Raw genomic sequence first — 22195 nt, 5'->3', positions numbered from 1 at the left:
TAATGTGGAAGGAAAGAGGCACCCAAGTTGTCAAATAAGAGATTCTGACTGTCATCATGTTACTGTTTGTGGAGACATGGTGTGTGAAATATGACTGCTGCTTTTCTGACATTATAACAAAAAAAATTTCAAAAGTAGTTAATTGACTATAAACTGTATAGAATGACCAGCAGTCCTGAAAGGAATTATATAAATGCAAGTCTTTGTCTCCTAACGGAAATAAAATATAACTTAAAGACAACTTGCACATCTGTAATTTTTAATAATCTTGAGTGAGAAATTAGTGCAATTGACTCTTAGGGTTGTGGAGTTTAGTTTGAGTGAGCCTACTGATGATCGGGCTAAAGTGAAAAATAAGAACGTCTATCTGAATTAATGAATGATATTAGTTTTTAGTGGCAGTATGGTGCACAATTCAGCAGGGCTGTGTAGGCTTCCATGCTATTATTAAGGAACCAAGTCAGTGTATAAGTTTAATGGGGGAAGAAGTAGTGAGAGATTTGACCATCAGACATCCCTACACATCTCCATCAAACGGAACACCAGAGAATTGTGGAGGTTTCAAACTAACTTTGAAGTAGGGTGGCACTAGCAAGGAGAAAAAAAAAGTGCACAGAGAACTGAGAGAGCCATAACGTCTGTTAGGTTTATCACGCAGGTACGTAAGCACACAGTATGATAAAGAAAGTTGCTGAGCTGCAGCTGCGAATAGCAACAAGGGAATATGATGTGGCATTAGTTTTTTTTTAAGACAGCACACATAAGCTAGCATTCTTGAACTTAGCTTTAGGAAACAAAAGTGAGCAAGTGAAGGGATATCAGTGGGAGAACATTTGGGAGGTAGTGATTATAGTTCAGCTGGACCAAGACAAACCAAGAATATTTGTTTAAAAAAAAATGCAAAGACCAAGTGAACTTTAGTTTGTGCATGGGATGTGGGCATTGCTGGCTGGACCAGTATTTACTGCCTACCTGTAATTGATCACAAGGCAATTGACTGTCAACCACATTGCTGAGAGTTTGGAATCAAACAGGCCTGACAAGCTAAGGAAAGCAGTTTCAGTCCCTAAAGAATATTAGTGAACCAGATGTTTTTTTTTTTTTAAAACAAGCCAACAATGGGAAGGCAATGGCCTAGTGATACTCTTGCTAGACTATTAATCCAGAAACTCAGCTCATGTTCTGCTGACCCAGGTTCAAATCCCACAATAACAGATGGTGGAATTTGAATTCAACAAAGAAGAAAAGAAATCTGTAATTAAGAATCTATTGCTAACTTACAGAAAAACCATCTGGCTCATTAATTCCCTTCATGGAGGGAAATCTGACATCCTCACCTGGTCTGGCCTACATGTGACTCCTGAGCCATACCAATGTGGCTGACTCTCAACTGCCCTGTGAAATGGCCTAGCAAGGGCAGCTAGGCACAGACAATAAACGTTGGGCAGCCAGCAACATCCGTGTCCCATGAGTGAACTTAAAAAAAAGTCTTTTAATTCCAGATTTTATTGCATTCAAATTTCATCATCTGCCATGTCGGGATCTGAACCCAATGTCCTCAAAACATTAGCCTGGGTTTCTGGGTTAACACAGTCTAGCGACATTAAAATTATGCCACCACTGTTTTTTTTTTAAACTGGAGGATGATTTGTAATGAAGCTCCACTGGTGCTGGTGTTCAGACCACTGTTGTTCTTGATATATATTCACAACCTGGACCTATTGGCACAGTCTGAGCATGATACAAAGCTTGGAAGCAATGTTAACCACGAGGAGGGTAATGTACAACTTCAAATCCAGGCACATGTTTTGAGGACATCTGTTCAGATCCCACCACGGTAGACGGTGAAATGTGAATGCAATAAAATCTGGATTAATTTAGAGATCAAACAGTGTAAAGCAAAAAGAGAGTCAGCAAAAGTGAGAATGGGGAAAAAAAACCAAAAGCCTCAGTTTGCAGTAGACAGGAAGTTGACAGTAAATGACTGAAGGGGTAATGGTGCAAGAAAAAAAAAAGTGTGGTCTGAGCAAATACATGAGTTGAAAATGACATCATCAATTTATTGCTAGGTAAAAAAGAATACAGACCATGACCTCTGCTCCCATAACCATTGAATGTAATTTTCTTTTTCTTTATTGATTCATGGGATGAGGGTGTCACTGGCTAGGCAACATTTATTGACCATCCCTAATTGCCCAGAGGGCAGTTCAGAGTCAACCACATTGCTGTGGGGTCTGGAGTCACACGTAGGCCAGATCAGGTAAGGATGGCAGTTTCCTTCCCTAAAGGATATTAGGGAATCTTGAGTCTAAAGCTCTAAAAGCCATGAAGTACCTAATCAAAAAATAAAGTGCTGTTCCTGAAGCTTCCATTGAGCTTCATTATACTATTTTAGAAAGACAGCTATGTTGAAAGAGTGCAGAGAATAAAATGACAAGTAACCAGAAACTTGATGTCTCTGCTGTGGACTATATGGATGTGTGTGCAAAATGATCATCCTATCTGATGGTTTTAAATAACCTCCCCATGATCCATGACTAGTGCCAGGCTGCCTGGCAGTGGATTCTCGGTTTATCTCCCTCCAACACATTGAACGGCAACATAACATTCACAAACCGTCCAGCCCCCTATTTCAATTTCCAATATTGGATGAAGAGGCCATGACCATTGCTTCTGCTTTTTCTAATTACTTCTTTCAGCAACCTTGAATCCATTCCATTAAACCAGGCTACTTATTAATTTTCTTTCATGTCATTGATTTTAGTGCATTTTCTCTATGTATTTCTTTCCAAGCCACAATTTTTCACTCTTCTGTTTCAGCATATTATCCACTTCATTTCTGAGGACAGATGCAAAGTATTCATTTAACACTAGAGCTCTGCCCTTTGCCTCTACTTGAAGATTTCCCTTGGGAACCTTAATAGGCCCAGATAACAGGACATGCAGTGGTCAATTAATGTTTTTCTTGGACTGTAAGAGTATAAACAATGGCGACTCCAAGACTGACTATATGGTTTTTGTCTCATATCAATTTGTAAATGATGCAAAATTTAAAAAGAGGACTGTAAGGAACTTCATTAGGATAGATGAAGATTTTGAAACAAACTGAGCAAATTGTTGGTAGGTGTTACAAAATTGGTAACATGGGAGAGAGGAGACAAAAGCTGAAAACAAAAGGAGTCAATTATATGTACAATGTATATGTAAGGTAAGATGGTACTAAAATTTGCTTGAAATTATAATTTATAATGTTACCTTTCTAATGGCACGAGTGAAGGTGGAGGAGCTCCAGGTGGAGGCAGGAAACCTGAAATAAACATTTAATTCTTAAGTATATTTACATTATTTTCCAATTCATGAGGAAGTTATAGCACCACCACCACAAACATACTACATGCCCACTTAATGGCAAAAAGCACCAGATTTTCAATATTTCAAAGATTTTAAGATTCTCCTTAAATAAAGAAATATTGGACTTGCACTGAAGGTTTTCCGTTGGCTTTATTTGCACAGTCATAAATATTGTTTGAAATTAGACCATAAGACAAATCAGATACAGGAGCAGAATTGGGCCACTCAGCACATCACGGCTGCTCCGCCATCATGGCTGATATATGTCTCAGCCCCATTCTCCTGCCTTCCCCCTGTAGCCCTTGATCTCCTTACTAAGCTAGCATCAAGCCTCCATCCGTCTGTCTGTCTGTCTGTCTCTCTGTCTCTGACCTAAATACACTCAATGACTTGGCCTCCATAGCCGTCTGCAGCAATGAGTTCCACAGATTCACCACCCTCTGGCTGAAGAAATTCTTCATCTCAGTTCTAACTGGAATCATTTGACAAAATACCAACATGAACATAATGCACTGAACCAAAGCCCAATTGCATCACCAAAGTGTCCATGCCAACAAAATAGTGTAAATGTACAGACAGTTGAAATTCCACTTTTATACATAAACTATTACCATTAAACTACTATTTGTAGTAATATGAAGCCATACCTGGTGGTGGTGTTGTTAAAGGCATTCCTAGAAAGAAATGAACTAAAGTTAGTAACTCCATAAAGCACATCATTACTTTTTTTTGTATTGTACGTAAGAGATGGGTGCTGGTGGCAAATTAGACTAACATCTTGTTCTTTCAAATCCAGCATGAACTGATGAGACCAAAATTATCTTCAACTGAACTCAATGGGCATGAAAACAAAATACATTTAAAATGGCATGCATTGGTAAAGTAAGTTAATCATAAATGTGGATTGAGCTTTAAGTGGTAACAGCAAGATCTCCTCCAATATCAAATTCAAGGCACATTGTTGGAGCAGTGCAGAGGAAGCGTTGTTCTGTTTCTAATCTGTGCCACATTTTAGGAATACCTAATAAATCTTAGAAATTCACAAAATGTAAGGAGGTCATTTGGCCCATTATGACCAGGCTATTGACAAGTAGCTATTCTACTTTCCAACATTTTAGTCTGCAGCCATGCAGGCTAAGGCACTTCAAGTGCATATCCAAAGAAGTGTTATGTTTGTTTCTCTATCAGTCTCTCAGGCAGAGTGTTCCGGTTCTCCACCACCTTTTGGGTACAAAAAAACCTCCTCGAATCCCATCTGAACCTCTTAACCTGAAATGATGCTCTCTGGTTTTGGGGCCCCACACACTCATGACATCTACAGCCTCTCATCCACTAACAACATGACCCCAAGTTAATGAAATTACACAATAACCAGTATTAAAATCCATTTACTTTTAATTGGGACAAAAAAGTAGGGAAGACACATATTTTATATTGGAAGGCCAAACTGGATTTGTGAGAAGATAGCTGAAGCTAGATTTTTAAAAACAAAAATCAAACCTTTTCCAATTCCACTGCGTATCAAGTCAGGGCACATAAATGTTTTTCCTACGTGAAAATGGTGGTGGTGGTGGTGGTGGTGGTGGTGGTGGTGGAGGGCGAAGAAGAGTGAGAAACTGAGACAAGTACTCTCATGCCTTTACTGAAAAAAATGGATTTCAGGTTGCAAGTATCACTAGCACATAGTTCATCCATAATTATCCCAAAGGTGATGGTACTGAGCCACCTTTTGCAACCGCTGCAATTTGTGTGGTGATGAGTAAACCTACAGTTCTATCAAACCATTATAGAAAATGGGAGTGGATAGCTTGCTCAGGAGTTTCAGAGGGCACTTAAGGGTCAACCACATTAGTGAGTATGGAGTCAAGTGTAGGCCAGACTGGATAAGGGTGGCAGATTTACTCCTGTAAAAGACATTAGTGAACCACATGCATTATCATAGCAATCTGATAGTTTTATGACCATTATTAATGAGACTAGTGTTTTATTCTAGATTTATTTTCATCAATTATTTGAATTTAAATTCCCCTCCAAGCTGATGCAGTAGGATTCAAGTCTCCATTGTATTAGTCCAAGCCCCTGGATTACTACTCCACTATGGTTGTAATTTTTGCCTGCCAACTGAAGAGTTGATGGAAAATGCATCAGTGATAACATCACATTATCATTAATGGGCTGGAGATGGGACTTCTGCACCTCACTTGGGATGCAGTCCTTCTACAGGGAGCTACTGATCAGCTTAATTACCCAGCAACTCTGTATTCCTGACAAGGCCCAACCCTAAGGGTCCCAAGTTGAGGACCAGGTAAATGCAAGGTCTCATGGTAGGGAGGTGCAGGTGGGGAAAACCTGATATGCAAAAGAGATCCTTAGAGGAGACGTTAACCCCTTTCTGCCGGATGCCCGAGTAGGGTCACCTACTGCATAAGACTACTCGAAATTTTTACAGGCCTCACTCACCACATGCAAAACTGTCAGCTGGAGCCTGTAAAAGTCTGTTCTAAGCTATTGTTCCTCTCGGAACCAGAATGCCAATCTGCATATTCATGGGAAGCCTCCTGCTGTTGGAGCCCTGTGAAGTCTATCCCCATCATAAGACAGCCAACCAACATCACCAGCTTGGTTTACATTAGTTGTCACTTAGACAAGCAGTGGAAGATTGCCTGTGTTCACTGTACAACTCCGCAAAGGGAGAAAAGTTGAGGCAAAAGGGAGATGTGCACACAAAATATGAATAACAAGTATTTGTTTGAGACTTAGAGGTTCTCTTCCTTTAACTGCATAATACATGGAGGAGTTAGTTATTCTGAAACTCTACATCACTGCAAATGTTTAAAAAAATGAATAAAAGGAAGAAATACTACGAACAATACATAAACATACATGCTTTTCCAAAGCAGCTTGTGTCACTGTTCAAAACTTAACCTTTATGGATCAATAGAACTAAAATACTGTTTGAAATATGAAATTGCAATCGGTTACAAATGTTCAGCAGAGGCTAGTCATCTGTGAACAATTTATTATTTCTTTCAAAGGGTGCCAGATGTGCATCTTGCATACTGTAACAACAGGTACAAAAACTTTTAATAAAAGGTCTGTAGTCTCAAAACTACTTACTTGCCCTTTTCTCCGATTCATAAATAAAATAGGTTATTAATTAGTGAAATCTTGATTTTAACTAATTTCTTGCAAAGAAAAAAATTCAGTTAAAGTAGTCATGAACTATATATAATTGTACATGTGGCACAGTATGTAACGTTTAATGGTTGTGAAAACTTTAGTTTGAGATGTGATGGAGACTAACTTTCTGCTCACTAAAACAGTATTTTTTTCCTGTCTGGATATACTTAATGCAATTTCCAGTTTACCATTTGTGTAAATAAGCAAATTTTTTTTTTAAAACTGTGAAGCAAATTAAAATTAGTCAATAACTCCTTTCAACACAGCCAATCAAAACTGATTTTATGGCCAACCAGCATCTTATCTTTTACAAGAACTATGCAGCATGCACTTAAAACCAATGTTCAGTGAATAACTATGGAGAAAAGTCCCCATGCATGCTCAAATTCCAGAAAACATCAACTGACACAGGCTTTCCTGAGTACTTTAAAAATGGGCCAATGCTCCCATGGAAGATCGAACAACTAAAATAAATGCACATATTCTTCTGTAGCTGAAGTTCAAAATATTTTACTACGTATCCAAATCAAGTTTGCATAAACTCCATGACTGTGAAAACGAACTTCACTGATGAACTTATTCCTGTTAATTTATTCAGTGAACACAGACAATGATACAATTGGTAGAATTAAAAGGGCATGACATTTTCAATGACATTCAATAGTGATGCTCTGCAGCCACAACCCTCAACCAGACTAAGCATCACTGAGATAAGAGACAACACTCTGTAGCAAGTCACTGTACAACTGTTGCAACCCAAACTGGGATGGACTTATTCAATACAGCCCATATAATGCAATAAATTTCAGGACATCTCCAAATCCACCAAAAGTGAAGTTAAAAGCTTCCAATAGAGAAGATCAATGTAATATTTTTAAATTTGGGAGAAGCGACACTATTGACAAAGCTACAGAAATTCAACTTACACAACAGTGAAACTGTACAACATAATAAAACTAACCAATATGGTTGAAAAATACAATTTTTCCAAGAAAGAATTGTATAATATATGAAAGCAAAAAAGGGCATTAAAATGCTTGCTAAAACCTGGACATCACAAACTATAAAGTTAATAAAATAAAGTTTGATTAAGTGGTGCTGTATTTAATATAGATTTCAAAGTGTTCCACAGGATGTTTTATATTTGTAGTGATTTAAAGATTTTGGCACAGGAATACTATTCATAGGTACCAGCAGTCTTTTTCATTGAACCCAACAGATTCTAAGTTCTATTTTAGAAACTGCTTTGAAGATTAAGCACTGGAAACAGCACAATTAAAACACAGCTAGGCATAAGCCAAATCTACAAAACTTAACAGCAGATGCCAATTTGGAGCGTCAGGTTCCTAAGCTTGACTAAATATAGGGTGCATTAAATTAAGGTGCACTTTTTCATTGAAAAATGCAATCTTAGCATTCTTCAAACCTTTTATGTTTCCAGTGCTATAAAAAGGAAATAATCTTTTTCTTGCGTAAGGTCAATAAATAGGACCTGTACTATGATAAAAATCACATTGTATATGGTTGAAGTTCAAGAAAATCTGCAGTCAAAAACAGTGTGCTGAAAATACTGGCAAAAACATGGTCTGCAAAGCACCATATATTTATTCTTTTTGAGCACAAGAATTATCAAAAAATATTTTCAGAATATGAACCTTTTGGCTTATTTTCTCTTTCAAGAAAAGGAGAATGCAAAGTACTTTGCATATAAAACTAGTTAGCTTGTCATAGTGACCTAAAATGGTTTTTAACTTTACTCCTTTTGGTTCAGAGTTATATTGTTCAATATTTCAATAAGGTACTGAAATCATATCCAAGACAAAAAAGGAATCTTGACCACCCACTCCCACCCATCTTCTTTGGAAATGATTGAGCACATCACCATAAAAAATTAAGTACTTAGCTACTTGAGTTGGAATACCAGGTTGTCATGAAACTGGGCCAGGAAATTGCAGTCATTTTTTTTCCTCCCAGTTTGACGACCATTTTGGACCAGAGACTGGCTGAGTTAGAAGAAAGTTAAATTACATAGAAACATAGAAGATAGGAGCAGGAGAAGGCCATTCAGCCCTTTAAGACTACTCCAACATTCATCATGATCATGGCTAATTGACCAACTCAATAGCCCGATCCTGCTTTCTCCCTATAACCTCTGATTCCATTTGCCCCTAAGTGCTATATCTAGCCATCTCTTGAATACATTCAATGTTTTCGCATCAACTACTTCATGTGGTAATGAATTCCACAGGCTCACCACTCCTTGGGAGAAGAAATGTCTCCTCATCTCCATCCTAAATAGTCTATCCCGAATCCTCAGACTGTGACCCCTGGTTCTGGACACACCCACCATCGGGGAAATCCTCCCTGCATCTACCCTGTCCAGTTCCTGTTAGAATTTTATAAGTCTCTATGCGATTCCCCCTCATTCGTCTCAACTCCAGCAAAAACAATCCCACCCTAGTCAATTCACTCCTCATATGTCAGACCCACCATTCTCAGAATCAGTCTGGTAAACCTTCTCTGCACTCCCTTGAGAGCAAGAGCGTCCTTCCTCAGAAAAGGAGACCAAAACTGCACACAATATTCTAGTGTGGCCTCACTAAGGCCCTCAGTAACTGCAACAACATATCCCTGCTCCTGGACTCAAAACTTCTCACAAATGCAGGCCAACATACCATTTGCCTTCTTTACCGCCTGCTAAACCATTACCTTCAGCAACTGGTGCACAGGGACTCCCAGGACCTACTGCATACTCCCCTCTCCCAATTTACAGCCAGCCATTCAGGTAGTAATCTGCCTTGTTTTTGCTTCTGAAGTGAATACCCTCACATTTAACCAAATCATACTGCATCTGCCATGGATTTGCCCACTTACCCAACTTGTCCAGACCATGCTGAAGGATCTCTGCATCCTTGTCACAGTTCACGTTCCCACCCAACTTGGTATCATCTGCAAACTTGGAGATGCTACATTTTGTTCCCTCATCCAAATCATTGATGTATATTGTGAATAGCTGGGGTCCCAGCACCAATCCTTGTGGCACCCCCACTAGTTACTGCCTGCCAATTTGAAAAGGACCCATTAATTCCTACTCTTTGTTTCCTCTCTGCCAACCAGTTTTCTATCCATCTCAATACATTTTCCCCCAATCCCATGTGCTTTAATCTTGCACAATAATCTGTTATGTGGGACTGTCAAACGTTTTCTGAAAGTCCAAATATACCACATCAACTGGCTCCCCTTGTCAACTCTACTAGTTACATCTTCATAGAATTCCAACAGATTTGTCAAGCACGATTTCCCCTTCATAAATCCATGCTGACTCTGTCTGATCCCGCCATTGCTTTCTAAATGCTCCACTATAAAGTCCTTGATAATGATTTTGAGAAAGGCTTACTGGTCTATAAATTACCTGTTGTTGTTTTCTCTCTACCTCCCTTTATGAATATTGGAGTGACATTAGCCACTCTCCAATCCGCAGGTACTGTTCCAAAGTCTATGCAATCCTGGAAGATGACCACCAATGCATCCACTATTTCTGGAGCCACTTTCTTATTTCGTTACTAGTATTGATCTCCCTCAATTTTTCCCTCTCACTAAATCTTACATTTTCCAACATTTCTGGTACATGATTTGTGTCCTGTTTTGTGAAGACAGAACCAAAGAATGCATTCAGCTGCTCAGCCATTTCTTTGTCCCCTATCATACATTCTCCTGCTTCTGTCTGCAGGGGACCTACATTTATCTTCACCAATCTCTTTCTCTTCATGTACCTATATAAACTTTTAGTGTCAGTCTTTAAGTTCCCTGCAAGGTTACTTTTGAAGTGTATTTTGCCCTTCTTAATCAATTACTGGGTCCTTCTCTGAGGAATTCTAAACTGCTCCAAATACTCAGACAAATTTGTATGCTTCTTCCTTGGATTGGATACTCTCTCTTATTTCCTTTGTAAGCCATGGATTGGCCCTCTTAACTATTTTGCTTTTGTGTCAGACAGGAACAAACAGTTGTTGCAGTTCCCCCATGCGTTCCTTGAATGTTTGCCATTGCCTATCCACTGTCATCCCTTTAAGTAACTCTCTCCAATCTATCAATGCCAACTCACACCTCACATCTTCATACTTTCCTTTATTAAGATTCCGCCATCCTAGTCTCCGAATCAACTATCTCACTCTCCATCTTGATAAAAAAATTTTAAAAAAAAGACAAATGACACAGGGAGATCAAGCAAGTTACATCAAAAGTACTTTTCTTTTTTTGTCTTGAAGTATTAAAAGGACTTTCACCAGCGTTCCATCAATTTTTTTTTTTTTTTTTTTAAAAGCCAGCACTGGAGGTTTAATCCTGCATGCAATACTATCAGCAGAATTAAGATCCAAAAAGTTCAGACTCCAAGTCATATGCAGAAGGGACACAAAGTAAACACTAAACTAAAAATGCCTATTTTCACGTGAAAACCAACAGTTGAACTCTGACCTGGTGGATGAAGAATTGGAGGCCCAGTATTGACAGGAGGTGGTGGCGGCAAGAATGGAGGTGGTGGTCCAGTTAGATGAGGTGGAGGTGCTCCTGGAGGTACAAATGGAGGACGTTTTGTCGAGGTATTGTTAGTAAATTCTGATGCTGGATGGTCTCCAAGAACCTTTTGGAGAAAGGAAAACAACTAAATACAGAATTAAATGCAACAGGTTCATGGTAAGCCAAGAGACAAACCATCGGTATTATCGTCAACTACTTGATCAAACAAATTTGACTAAGCTAGCTGATTAGTTATGAAGGGATAGAACTGAAAGGAACTATGAAACCGTGCTTCAATTTTGACACTGCTTCTGTTGTTTTGGAAGTACAAGATGTTTAATTGAAGCTCTCACGTTGATGCTGAGCTCTTTGAAGTGCTTTAATTTTCAACTTAATTTAGATACAAAACGGTCAGCTCAATAGTATTTTTGGTATTTTATTAAAAATTAAACTGATAAGGGTGACAAAAGGTGTGGTTAGGAGTAAATTCAAAAGCCGGGAGAGAAAAGTCAAAGAACAGAGTGACACTTTGGTCAATAAACAAGCAGATCGCATCAAGAAAGACAGTTTAACAGTAGCAATTGGTCATTAACGATACTAACAAATCAAAGAGAAAAACAGCAAAGTTAAAATTAACGGTGCTATACCTGACCTCATAAATCATTCTCGGAGGAATCATTAGTACGAGCTAAGTTATATTACATTAAAGGGGGAGGTGTTTAAAAGTTGCCAATAAAGTAGGAAGCCTCAGAATTGGTACATTTTAGAATTTAGCAAAGGAAAGCCAAGAAACCGATAAGGAAAAGAAGAAAATAGAACATGAAAGTAACTACAAAGAACCAACAAAACGGAAAGTAAAGGTTTCTACGGGTATTTAAAAAAGAAAAGAGATTAGCACAGACAAATTTGGTTCAACTACAGGTAGAAACATGTGACTTAATAATGGGAAATAAGGAAATATCAGAGAAACTAAACTAATACTTTGTTTTTGACTTCAAGGAGGAAAGTACAGAAATCTCACAGGAATACTAGAAATCAAAGGGACTTGCAAGAATGACGAACTGAAAGAAATCAAAATTAATACAATGGGGTAGTACTGGAGAAAATAATGCACTAAGGGTTGATAAATCCCCTGAACTTGATGATCTATACCCTTGAGTGTTGAAAGGGGTGGCTGCAGAGACAGAAGATGACCACGACTAGAATTTTTGAACAGTTTCAACAGAATGGAAGATAGCAATATAACCCTATTTTGGAAAGGAGACAGAAAGAAAACAGGTAATTAAAGACCTGTAAGCTTGATATTAATAGTAGGGAAAATGCTAAAAAACTATTATAAAGGATGCGATAACCAGACACTTTGAAAATAATGGTAGGGTTGAGTAGAATCAATGTGGATTTACGAAAAAAAATCATATTTGTACTGATTGTAACGAGATCAGCCAGGTGGACCTCATAGAATAAGGTGCCTGATTGGGACTGTAATCTGGTCCAATCAGGGAGCCCTGGCTGACAGATAAAATCAGGAGTGTTAGACATCCTGTTCACGCTGAGAGCCAGCTCAGAGAGCTAGATCAGTGTCAAGGACTTTCCACATGATGGGATATCAGCATCTGTGGAGTCATTTCAATATTTAACAAAACTGTTAATTGATTTTTGATGTAACTGGAAAAATAAACGAGGGGAGCCAATGAATGCGGCAATAAGGATGCATGGTCAAAATGAGGCAGACTTTGCTTGAGTGAGACAGAGACCAAGTATACTTAGATATTTGTTCAAAGTTGGAATTCAGTGCACAGAATGGAAGTGATCCTTCAGGTAAGGTTTACAGCAAGAAGTGTGCTGAGTGATGAGTTTGAAGGTGGGACGGAGACAATTTCATATTCCATTTCTTTTAAATTAAGTTCATTAGTTGGCAAGAAACTATCAGAGACAGTCTTTAAGCAGCTGTAAATTAGAAAAGCACATTATCTAAATTATATTTGGATTTAACCAATAAGCACCAGGAATAAAGGAAGGGGAAGGGTCAATAAAATAAAACAGTATCAATAATCCGAAGCAGAATAAAAAGTTAACAGGAGGGAAGTAAAGCTAACACATGGTAGTGCAGCTTGGTTGAGGGGAATATACAGACTATGGTACGTGGGAATCACAGCATCAGAAGGTACAGAAAAGGCCCTTGGGTTCACTGAGTCTGTATTGACAAAACACCACTCAGCACTTAGCCCATAGCCATGAATGTTACCACATTTCAAATACTCATCCAAATACTTTTTAAAGGTTGTGAGGTTTCCCGCCTCAACTATCCTCACAGGCAGTATCCAAGACAACCATGTGTTTGCCAGTTGCAAGAAGCCTGAACTCCAGTTTTCAGAAGTCGAATCTGGCAAGGGTGCTATTCGCTTCAGGGATTGTAGTCAGAACAGCTTTTTGTTACACAATGAGCAGCTCAGCTGTACAGACAGGCAGGAAGAAGAAATTAAGTGCAATAGCAGGATAGGATCCTTCAGTTAGGGAAACAGGCATTTATGTGACCACAGAGATGACACCAGGATAACACTATGTTGCTTCTCTAGTGCCAAGGTCAAGGGTGACACCAAAAGTGGCTGCAGGTCATTCTTCCCGGCAAAAGGTGCACCAAAGATCATTGTCCACACATATACGAATGACGAAGTACAAAGTGCGGGGGGGGGGGAATGTGCTCCTGCAAACAGAAATTAGGTTAAAAAAAACATCAAACAGGACCTCAAATGCAGTAATATCCAGATTTTTGTTACTTGTACATGGGAATAAAGACAGATGAATGCATTGCTGGAAAGGTGGTGTCAAAGTGGGGAGCTTTAGATTCCTCAGACTCTAGGTCTGGCTCTGGGGAAGTTGGCACCTGTACAAACCAGACGGGTTGTGCCTGACCAGGGTTAGAATTGTGTTTCTTACGGGGTGTTTTGCTAGTGCTGTTGGCAGGAGTCAGGTACAATTGGGAACCAAGAGGAAAACAGAAAATTCAGAAGGCAAGTTCAAAAACCCACTAGAGAAGCAGAGGGGAACTATGATGGCAGTACACATAAAGGGAATCCTCGTGTCTTTTATTATTCAAATGCCTACAGAAGAGTAGCAGTAACAGCAAGACTGATGAGAGATCAAAAAGGGAATTGTTTATGGCAGGGGTATTAAATGAAGAGTTTGCATTTGTCTTCACCAGAAGGTCACACATGCTATCCAAGCCATGCTTACAGAAGAGGAAGCTCTGTTACTACAAAGACTCAAAATTGATATAGTAGTAGTGTTTGTTTAAAGGAAATTATGGGGGCACTAACTATAAACTTTGTCTTACCTAAACTCAGGGGAAATGCCAGAAGGCTAGAAATGGCAAACATCATGTCCTTGTTCACGAAAGGTTGCAAGAATAAGCCCAGCATTACAGACCAGTTTAACTTCAGTGATTGGGAAGTTTCTAAAAACAATTACTCTGCGGCCACATGATAGCTCTGTTAAAGACACCTTCCACCACTTTGCTGATGACCGAGAGTACATTGATAAGCTATAACTGGCTGCATGGATTTCTTTTTTTGTGCACAGGATATTTTAATTTGGGTAATTTATCACATTGTCAAGTAGATGTCAGTGTCAGAGCTGCACTGGAACAACTTGCTACAGGCCTGGCTAGTTCTGGAGCACAAATCTTCAGTACTATTGCAAAAATGCTGTCAGGGTCCACAGTCTCTGCAGTATCCAGTGCCTTCAGCCGTTTCTCAATATCACAAGGAGCGAATCGAATTCGTTGAAGACTGACATCTGGTTATAGGGGATCACTTCTGGCTGTAACATGAGTAATACAGTAATTATGGACAACTTCAATTTACATATGGACTGAGTGAATCTAATTAGCACTAATTTTGTGGAGGATGAATTGTTGTGTGTACACATTGCGTTTTTGCAGCAGTACATTGAGGAGTCGAGATATTGGGTTATTTTAGATTTAGTATTATGTAATGAGAAAGGCCAAATTAATAACCTTGCTGTAAAAGAAAAGAGTTGAGCATAATGGAGTTTCACATTCGGCTTACATATGAACATATAAATGATTAGCAGGACATTTGACTCTAAGTCAGCTGTGCATTCAATAAGATCATGGCTGAGTTAATGGTAACTTCAAAACCAAATTCCTGCCTATACTTGATAATCAAGAATCTACCTACTTCTGCATTAAAAAGTTCAAAGATTCTGCCAAAAACGTCATTTGAGGAGAAGATTTTAAATATTCACAACCCTGTGAAAGACCATATATTTTCATTTTCAGGATTAGAAAACGAAATGGAAATTGGACTGCCATAACTAGAATGCCAGGAAGCTTTTCTGCAACTAGAGATCAAGAGTTGCATATTGTTGAAGTGGAAAATATTATGTTTTTTACAGGAGCAAGAATTTAAGATCGAATGCCGCAAAGTTTATGCATTTTGTGACAGCTTGTGGAACAGCAGTCATTATTATTTGCACACACTTTCCCGTTAAGTTTTGACACCTCAAAAAAAAAATTTCCTCATCTCTATCCTTAATGGCTGATCCCCTAGCTCTGGACTCTCGTAGCAAAAACATTCTTTCTGCATCCATTACCAAGATGCCTCAGAAACTTGGATTCTTCAAAATGATATACTTCATTCTGAACCAATATATTATAGTTTCCTTTGCTTAGAATTAAAGGAGCTATGTAGGTTATGGTAAAAGGAAAATATTAGCAAAGACAAACATGGACCCATTACAGGAAAAGAGAGGAGAATTTGAAACAAGAACAACAAAATGGCAGAGATTCCAAGCAATTTTACAGATGCAATTTTCCTGTTTTTAGTCTAGGTTGAGGTAGGTATGTTAAGTGGCAATAAACACACTGTCCTTATCATTGAAAAAGCTAGCTAGATCACACCCCCATCAGGCTGACAGCAGGTTTGGCCTATCGTAGGGCTTGAAGTACATCCTGCTCCCCAGAAGCAGCCAGCTAATCAGAAACATAAAAACTCTCAGTCATTGCCTACTTTTCAGGGGATCCAACAGTGAGAAGGTAGACTGTTCACTCATGTCTCTCACAGGGTAAGGGTTGTAACAAGAGGAGGAGCACACCTGGGTAATTTATGACAAGGAGACAAGGGCAGGGATGGTTTTCAAAGGCCACCCACTTTCCCCCATATGTAAATCTGTTCACTCCAGATTTAGGCAATTGTGAGGTTCCCACTAAGTCGGCATGCAGATCACCCTGGTTACTCTGTTAGGAGTTTTCTCAGCTTACATGACAACGGGCAATTGGGGAGGTATTGAATCTAAACCGTTGAGTGCCTGTTAATTGAATACTTAACAGCCTTAATTGCTGATAAGTCAAAAATGTCTGCAATGGAACTTCTTGCCCAGCACTTACTTGGTGAGGTGGTGAGAAGGGGGTGGGGTGGCGTCTCTACAGGATCAACTCACCCAAATTATTTTCCTTCATACTACTTCTCTTGCTACTTCCAGGAAACAGAAGATTTACTGTTTGTCGGCTTTCATCGAGGATGACATAGAAAATCTCTCAGAAATATTTGGGAACAAAAGAACTTCTGATGAGAAGAAGAAATTGAAAGAAATTTAAAAGCACTCAAGTAGTTAAATGGGTTGAAGGTTGGTAAATCCCCTGGACCCTGCTACATTCTAGAATGTTGAAGGAGGCAACTATAGAGACGATGAATGGATTTGTGGTCATCAAACAAAATTCTAAGAAATTGCAGTGTAACCCTGCTATTTACGGGAGAGAAAGAGAAAACAGAAGCATACAGGCCTGTATGTTTTACTGCAGAAGGGAAAATGTTAAAATTTATCTTTGAGGGTTAATAACTGGGCACTTAGGTCTGAGTGGAGTCAACACTGATTTATGAAAGGGAAATCATGGTTGACAAACTCGTTGGAATTTATTGAGGATGTTGCATATAGTGTAGATATATATGAGGAGAATTAGCAGATGAGGTGTATTTGGATTTTTGGAAAGCCTTCTTCAAAAGGCCCCACTCAGGAACCAAGGAACCGAAATTGGAACACATGGGATTGGAGGAATATACTGCTGCATGTATAGTTAACAAACAGAGAATAGAGAGAGGGGGGGGGGGAGCGAGAGCGAGAGCAGAGCAGATGGGTCATTCTCAGGATGACAAGCTATTAAAAGTCAGGTACTGCAAAAAGGAATCAGCGCTTAGACTACATATGTTCACAATCTATTAAAAGGATTTGGATGTAGGGATCAAATGTCATATTTCCAAATTTGTTGATGACACAAAACTAGGTGAAAGTAAGAGTTGTGAGAGAATGCAAGAAGGCTTCAAGGGAATTTATTCAGTCTAACTGAATGGCCAAGAACATGGCAGATGGAATATAAGTGTGAATGAGTGCGAGGCTATACACTTCTATAGAAAGAAAAGCTGTATTTTAAATGGAGAAGGGTTGGCAATGTCCAAAGGCCCCTAGGTGTCTTCCTTTTTCTAATCAACTTGTTCAGAGAAGTGATTTTACATCTCTGGAGCAGGTGGGAGTTGAACCTAGGCCTCCTGGTCCAGGGGTAGGAACACTACCACTGTGCCATAAAAGCCTCTTCCTAGGTGTCCTCGTTCATGAGTCACTATGAGCTGCAGGTGCAGTTAGCAATTAGGAATGCAAGTTGTACATCACGAGGGAATTTTGGTACACGAGTAAAAATGTTTAGCTATAATTGCATGGAGCCTCGGTGATACAGCACCTGGGATATTGCACATAGTTTTGGTCTCTAAAGTGATGCACCTGCCATAGGGGGAGTGGCAGCAGAGGTGCACCAGACTAATTCCTGGCATTGTCCTTATAAAGAGAGATTGAAGAATTTAGGTCTGTATCCTCTCAAGTTTCAAAGAATCAGGGGTCAGCTCAATGAAGTTTAGCATTTTTATACAGTCGATTTAGATTGCCTGTTTCCCCTTGCTAATCAGTCTACAATCACAGGACAGTTTCTCAGATTAAGGGACAAATCATCTAAAACAGATATGAGTATGAAATTCTTCACTCACAACATGGTGAAGTTTTATACTTCTCTACCCTGGAGGGCTGTGGAAGTTCCATCACTGAATATGTCCAAGATTGAGATAGATAGATTTCTAGAACTATTGACATTAAGGGGCAGTGGAGAACAATGGCACAGTAGAAAATTGGTCTACTTCTGTTCCTATATGATTTGGATGTTGAGACTAAATATAGCAATTCCAAGTTTGCTGATAGGAATGCAAGTGGTGAGAAGGGTGAAAGGAGGCTTCAAGAGAATTTAGACAAGCTAAGCGGGTGGGCAAGAACATGACACGATGCATCACACAGGAAAATGTGAAATTATTTATTTTGGTAGGAAAATCAAAAATGAAAAGTATTTCTTAAATAATGACAAATTGGAAAGTTTTGATATCCAACCGGGATCTGGTTGTCCTTGTCCATAACTCACCTGAAAACAAGCATGCAGGTACAGCAAACAATTAGCAAGGTAACTGTTAGGTTGGCCTTGGTGAGACTGCACTTGGGGTACTGCGTACAGTTTTGGTTTTGTTACCCAAGGTAGGATATAATTGACATAATAGGACAACAAGAAAACCTCACACTAACCCTGGGATGATGGACTGTCCTATACGGAGAGATTATGGGGACAGGCTGCATACTCTCCAGCATTACAATAATTAGAGATGACCTCATTGAAGCATACAAATTATTTTTTCCAACACGGCTTAACAGGGTAGATGGGGATAGGATCCTTTCTTTAGCTGTGAAGGGCAGTGGGGTGTAGAACCAGAGGAGACACAGTCTTATTTTGGACTGGGGCAGGGGGGTGGGGGGATGGGGGGATAGGAATTTCTAGTCTTCAGAGTACTGGGCTAATGGTAAGATTCTTGGTAGTGTGGACGAGCAGAAAGATCTCGGTGTCCATGTGCATAGATCACTGAAAGTTGCCACCCAGGTTGATAGCGTTGTTAAGAAGGCGTACAGTATGTTAGGTTTTATTGGTAGAGGGATTGAGTTTCGGAGCCATGAGGTCATGTTGCAGCTGTACAAAACTCTGGTGCGGCCGCACTTGGACTATTGCGTACAGTTCTGGTCACCGCATTATAGGAAGGATGTGGAAGCATTGGAAAGGGTGCAGAGGAGATTTACCAGGATGTTGCCTGGTATGGAGGGAAGGTCTTATGAGGAAAGGCTGAGGGTTTTGAGGCTGTTTTCGTTAGAGAGAAGAAGGTTAAGAGGTGACTTGATAGAGACATACAAGATGATCAGAGGATTAGATAGGGTGGACAGCGGGAGTCTTTTTCCTCGGATGGTGATGGCTAGCACGAGGGGACGTAGCTTTAAATTGAGGGGTGATAGATATAGGCACAGATGTCAGAGGTAGGTTCTTTACTCAGAGAGTAGCAAGGGTGTGGAATGCCCTGCCTGCAAAAATAGTAGACTCGCCCACTTTAAGGGCATTTAAATGGTCATTGGATAAACATATGGATGATAATGGAATACTTTAGGTTAGATGGGCTTCAGATTGGTTTCACAGGTCGGCGCAACATCGAGGGCCGAAGGGCCTGTACTGTGCTGTAATGTTCTATGTTCTATGTTCAGGCTATTACTCTCTCTCTTTGAAATTTGCTATCCCAGAGGGTGGTGGAAGTGCAATCAGAGATTGAGATGGATCAATTTCTAGACACAAATAACATCAAGGAATTTCGGGACCACACTGGAAAAGGGCACTGAGGCTGAAGGTCAGCCATAAACTTGTTGAACGGTGGAGGTAGTTTGAAGGGCCGAATGGCCTCTATTTTCTATCATCCCACAAATAAAGAAAAATGAATTTGATCTAATAGCAATTAGTGATATGGTAGGATAGTGACAAAGCTTTGAAATTAAGTATTTAACAGTGCCTGAATTTTAGAACAGATGGACAAATGGAAGTGGAGCAATCCTGACAATTAGACAAGCAGTAGTAAAAAGCAGTAGTGAATAAAAGGGATTGGCCCAGAAAATCAGGATATTGCTGTAAGACCAAATAAGTTCGACCAAATAACAAAAAAAAACACTTTTGGGTGCCTTACAGCAACTAACAATGAGTCTGGCAGCATCTGTGAGGAAGAAAACAGAGTTAATGTTTCGGGTCCGGTGACCCTTCCTCAGGGCTGATGGTGGCTGGGAAAACGTCAGTTTATATGCAGAAAATAGGGAGGTGGGTGGGGTAGGGAGTAAACGATGAGATAAAGCCCAAAGAGAGAGAAAGACAGTTGGACAGACAAAGGAGTTGCTAACGATCAGGCTGGGAGGGTGAATAGTTGTTAATGGGGACTGTTAGTGACTAACAGTCATTTTTTCATTTTTCAGCAGCAGAGGGAGAGGCGACAGCGAGGACCAGGGGGCTGCTGGGAATATATTTGGGCAACGGCTGAACCCAAGACACTAAACGTGTAGTGTCTCCCACCCACCCGCCCTCCTCCTCTAACCAAAAAAAGACTCTGGTGTGTTGGTAAGGTAAGGTTTTTATACTTTGTCTATTTCTTCTGTATCATGTAATTGGTTAAAAATTTACCTTTTTTTAAATTTATCTATTAATTGGTTATCTGAAAAGACCATAGCAGAGAAGTATTAAAAAGTATTTAACTCATAAATTGATATAAAGTAATAAAGTAATTAACTAAGTAGAGATGGCTGGGCAGGTGATGTGCTGTAGCTGTATGATATGGGAGCTGGCTGATCCCATTGTGAACGGCAGTGACCACACCTGCAGCAAGTGTTGGAGATAGTCGGAACTGCAGACACTGGAGAATCTGAGATAACAAGGTGTAGAGCTGGATGAACACAGCAGGCCAAGCAGCACCATAGGAGCAGGAAGGCTGACGTTTCGGGACTAGACCCTTCATCAGAAATGGGGGAGGGGAAGGGGGTTCTGAAATAAATAGGGAGAGGGGGGAGGCGGATAGAAGATGGATAGAGGAGAAGATAGGTGGAGAGGAAACAGACAGGTCGAAGAGGCGGGAATGGAGCCAGTAAAGGTGAGTGTAGGTGGGGAGTTAGGGAGGAGATAGGTCAGTCCAGGGAGGACGGACAGGTCAAGGGGGCGGGATGAGGTTAGTAGGTAGGAGATGGGGGTGCGGCTTGAGGTGGGAGGAGGGGATAGGTGGGAGGAAGAACAGGTGAGGGAGGCGGGGACGAGCTGGGCTGGTTTTGGGATGCAGTAGGGGGAGGGGAGATTTTGAAGCTTGTGGAAAAACCAGCCCAGCTCGTCCCCGCCTCCCTCACCTGTTCTTCCTCCCACCTATCCCCTCCTCCCACCTCAAGCCGCACCCCCATCTCCTACCTACTAACCTCATCCTGCCCCCTTGACCTGTCCGTCCTCCCTAACTCCCCACCAACACTCACTTTACTGGCTCCATTCCCGCCTCTTTGACCTGTCTGTTTCCTCTCCACCTATCTTCTCCTCTATCCATCTTCTATCCGCCTCCCCCTCTCTCCCTATTTATTTCAGAACCCCCTTCCCCTCCCCCATTTCTGATGAAGGGTCTAGGCCCGAAACGTCAGCCTTCCTGCTCCTGTGGTGCTGCTTGGCCTGCTGTGTTCATCCAGCTCTACACCTTGTTATTGCAGCAAGTGTTGGTTGCTGGAAGAACTCCAGCTCAGAGTTGAAGATCTGGAATCTGAGCTTCAAAACACTGCGACACATCCGGGACGGGGAAGAGTTACCTGGACGCTTTGTTTCAGGAGGCAGTCATACCTGGTAGATTAAGTAATTCAAATTCAGTTAGTGATCAGGGACAACAGGGTGTGACTGCAAGTGAGGCAGGTAGGGGGATCCTGAGTTCAGGAGTGGAGGAGCCTCAGCTTTTGACCTTATCCAACAGGTACGAGATACTAGCTCCCTGTGTGGATGAGGAAAAGGGCTGTGGGGAGGATGAGCCAGCTCACCACGGCACCATGGTGCAGAAGGCCATTCAAGAGGGGGGAGCAAAAAGACAAGTGGTAGTTATAGGGGATTCTATAGTTAGGGGGATAGATAGTATCCTTTGCAAGCCGGATCGGGAGTCCCGCATGGTGTGTTGCCTGCCCGGTGCCAGGACATCTCTGAGCGGCTTGAAAGGATATTGGAGCGGGAGGG

The 22195-nt window shown here is 40.5% G+C and overlaps 1 protein-coding gene across 2 annotated transcripts in view; it reads right to left on the bottom strand.

The window, feature by feature from the left end:
- Positions 1–22195, bottom strand: part of fip1l1a (FIP1 like 1a (S. cerevisiae)) — a 99646-nt gene that overhangs the window by 45782 nt on the left and 31669 nt on the right. For both annotated transcript variants that reach the window (XM_020528008.2, XM_020528007.2), the window contains exons 10-12: positions 11008–11173; positions 3999–4025; positions 3256–3307 (exon numbers count right to left, since the gene is read on the bottom strand). In XM_020528008.2, the coding sequence (XP_020383597.1) occupies positions 3256–3307; positions 3999–4025; positions 11008–11173 (245 nt within the window). The remainder of the gene's footprint in view (positions 1–3255; positions 3308–3998; positions 4026–11007; positions 11174–22195) is intronic.

This window comes from Rhincodon typus, chromosome 1 (assembly GCF_021869965.1).
Source record: "Rhincodon typus isolate 14 chromosome 1, sRhiTyp1.1, whole genome shotgun sequence".
Classification (NCBI taxonomy): domain Eukaryota; kingdom Metazoa; phylum Chordata; class Chondrichthyes; order Orectolobiformes; family Rhincodontidae; genus Rhincodon; species Rhincodon typus.
The sequence above is the reverse complement of the archived record's forward strand: the minus strand, read 5'-3'. Positions and strand labels throughout refer to the sequence as shown.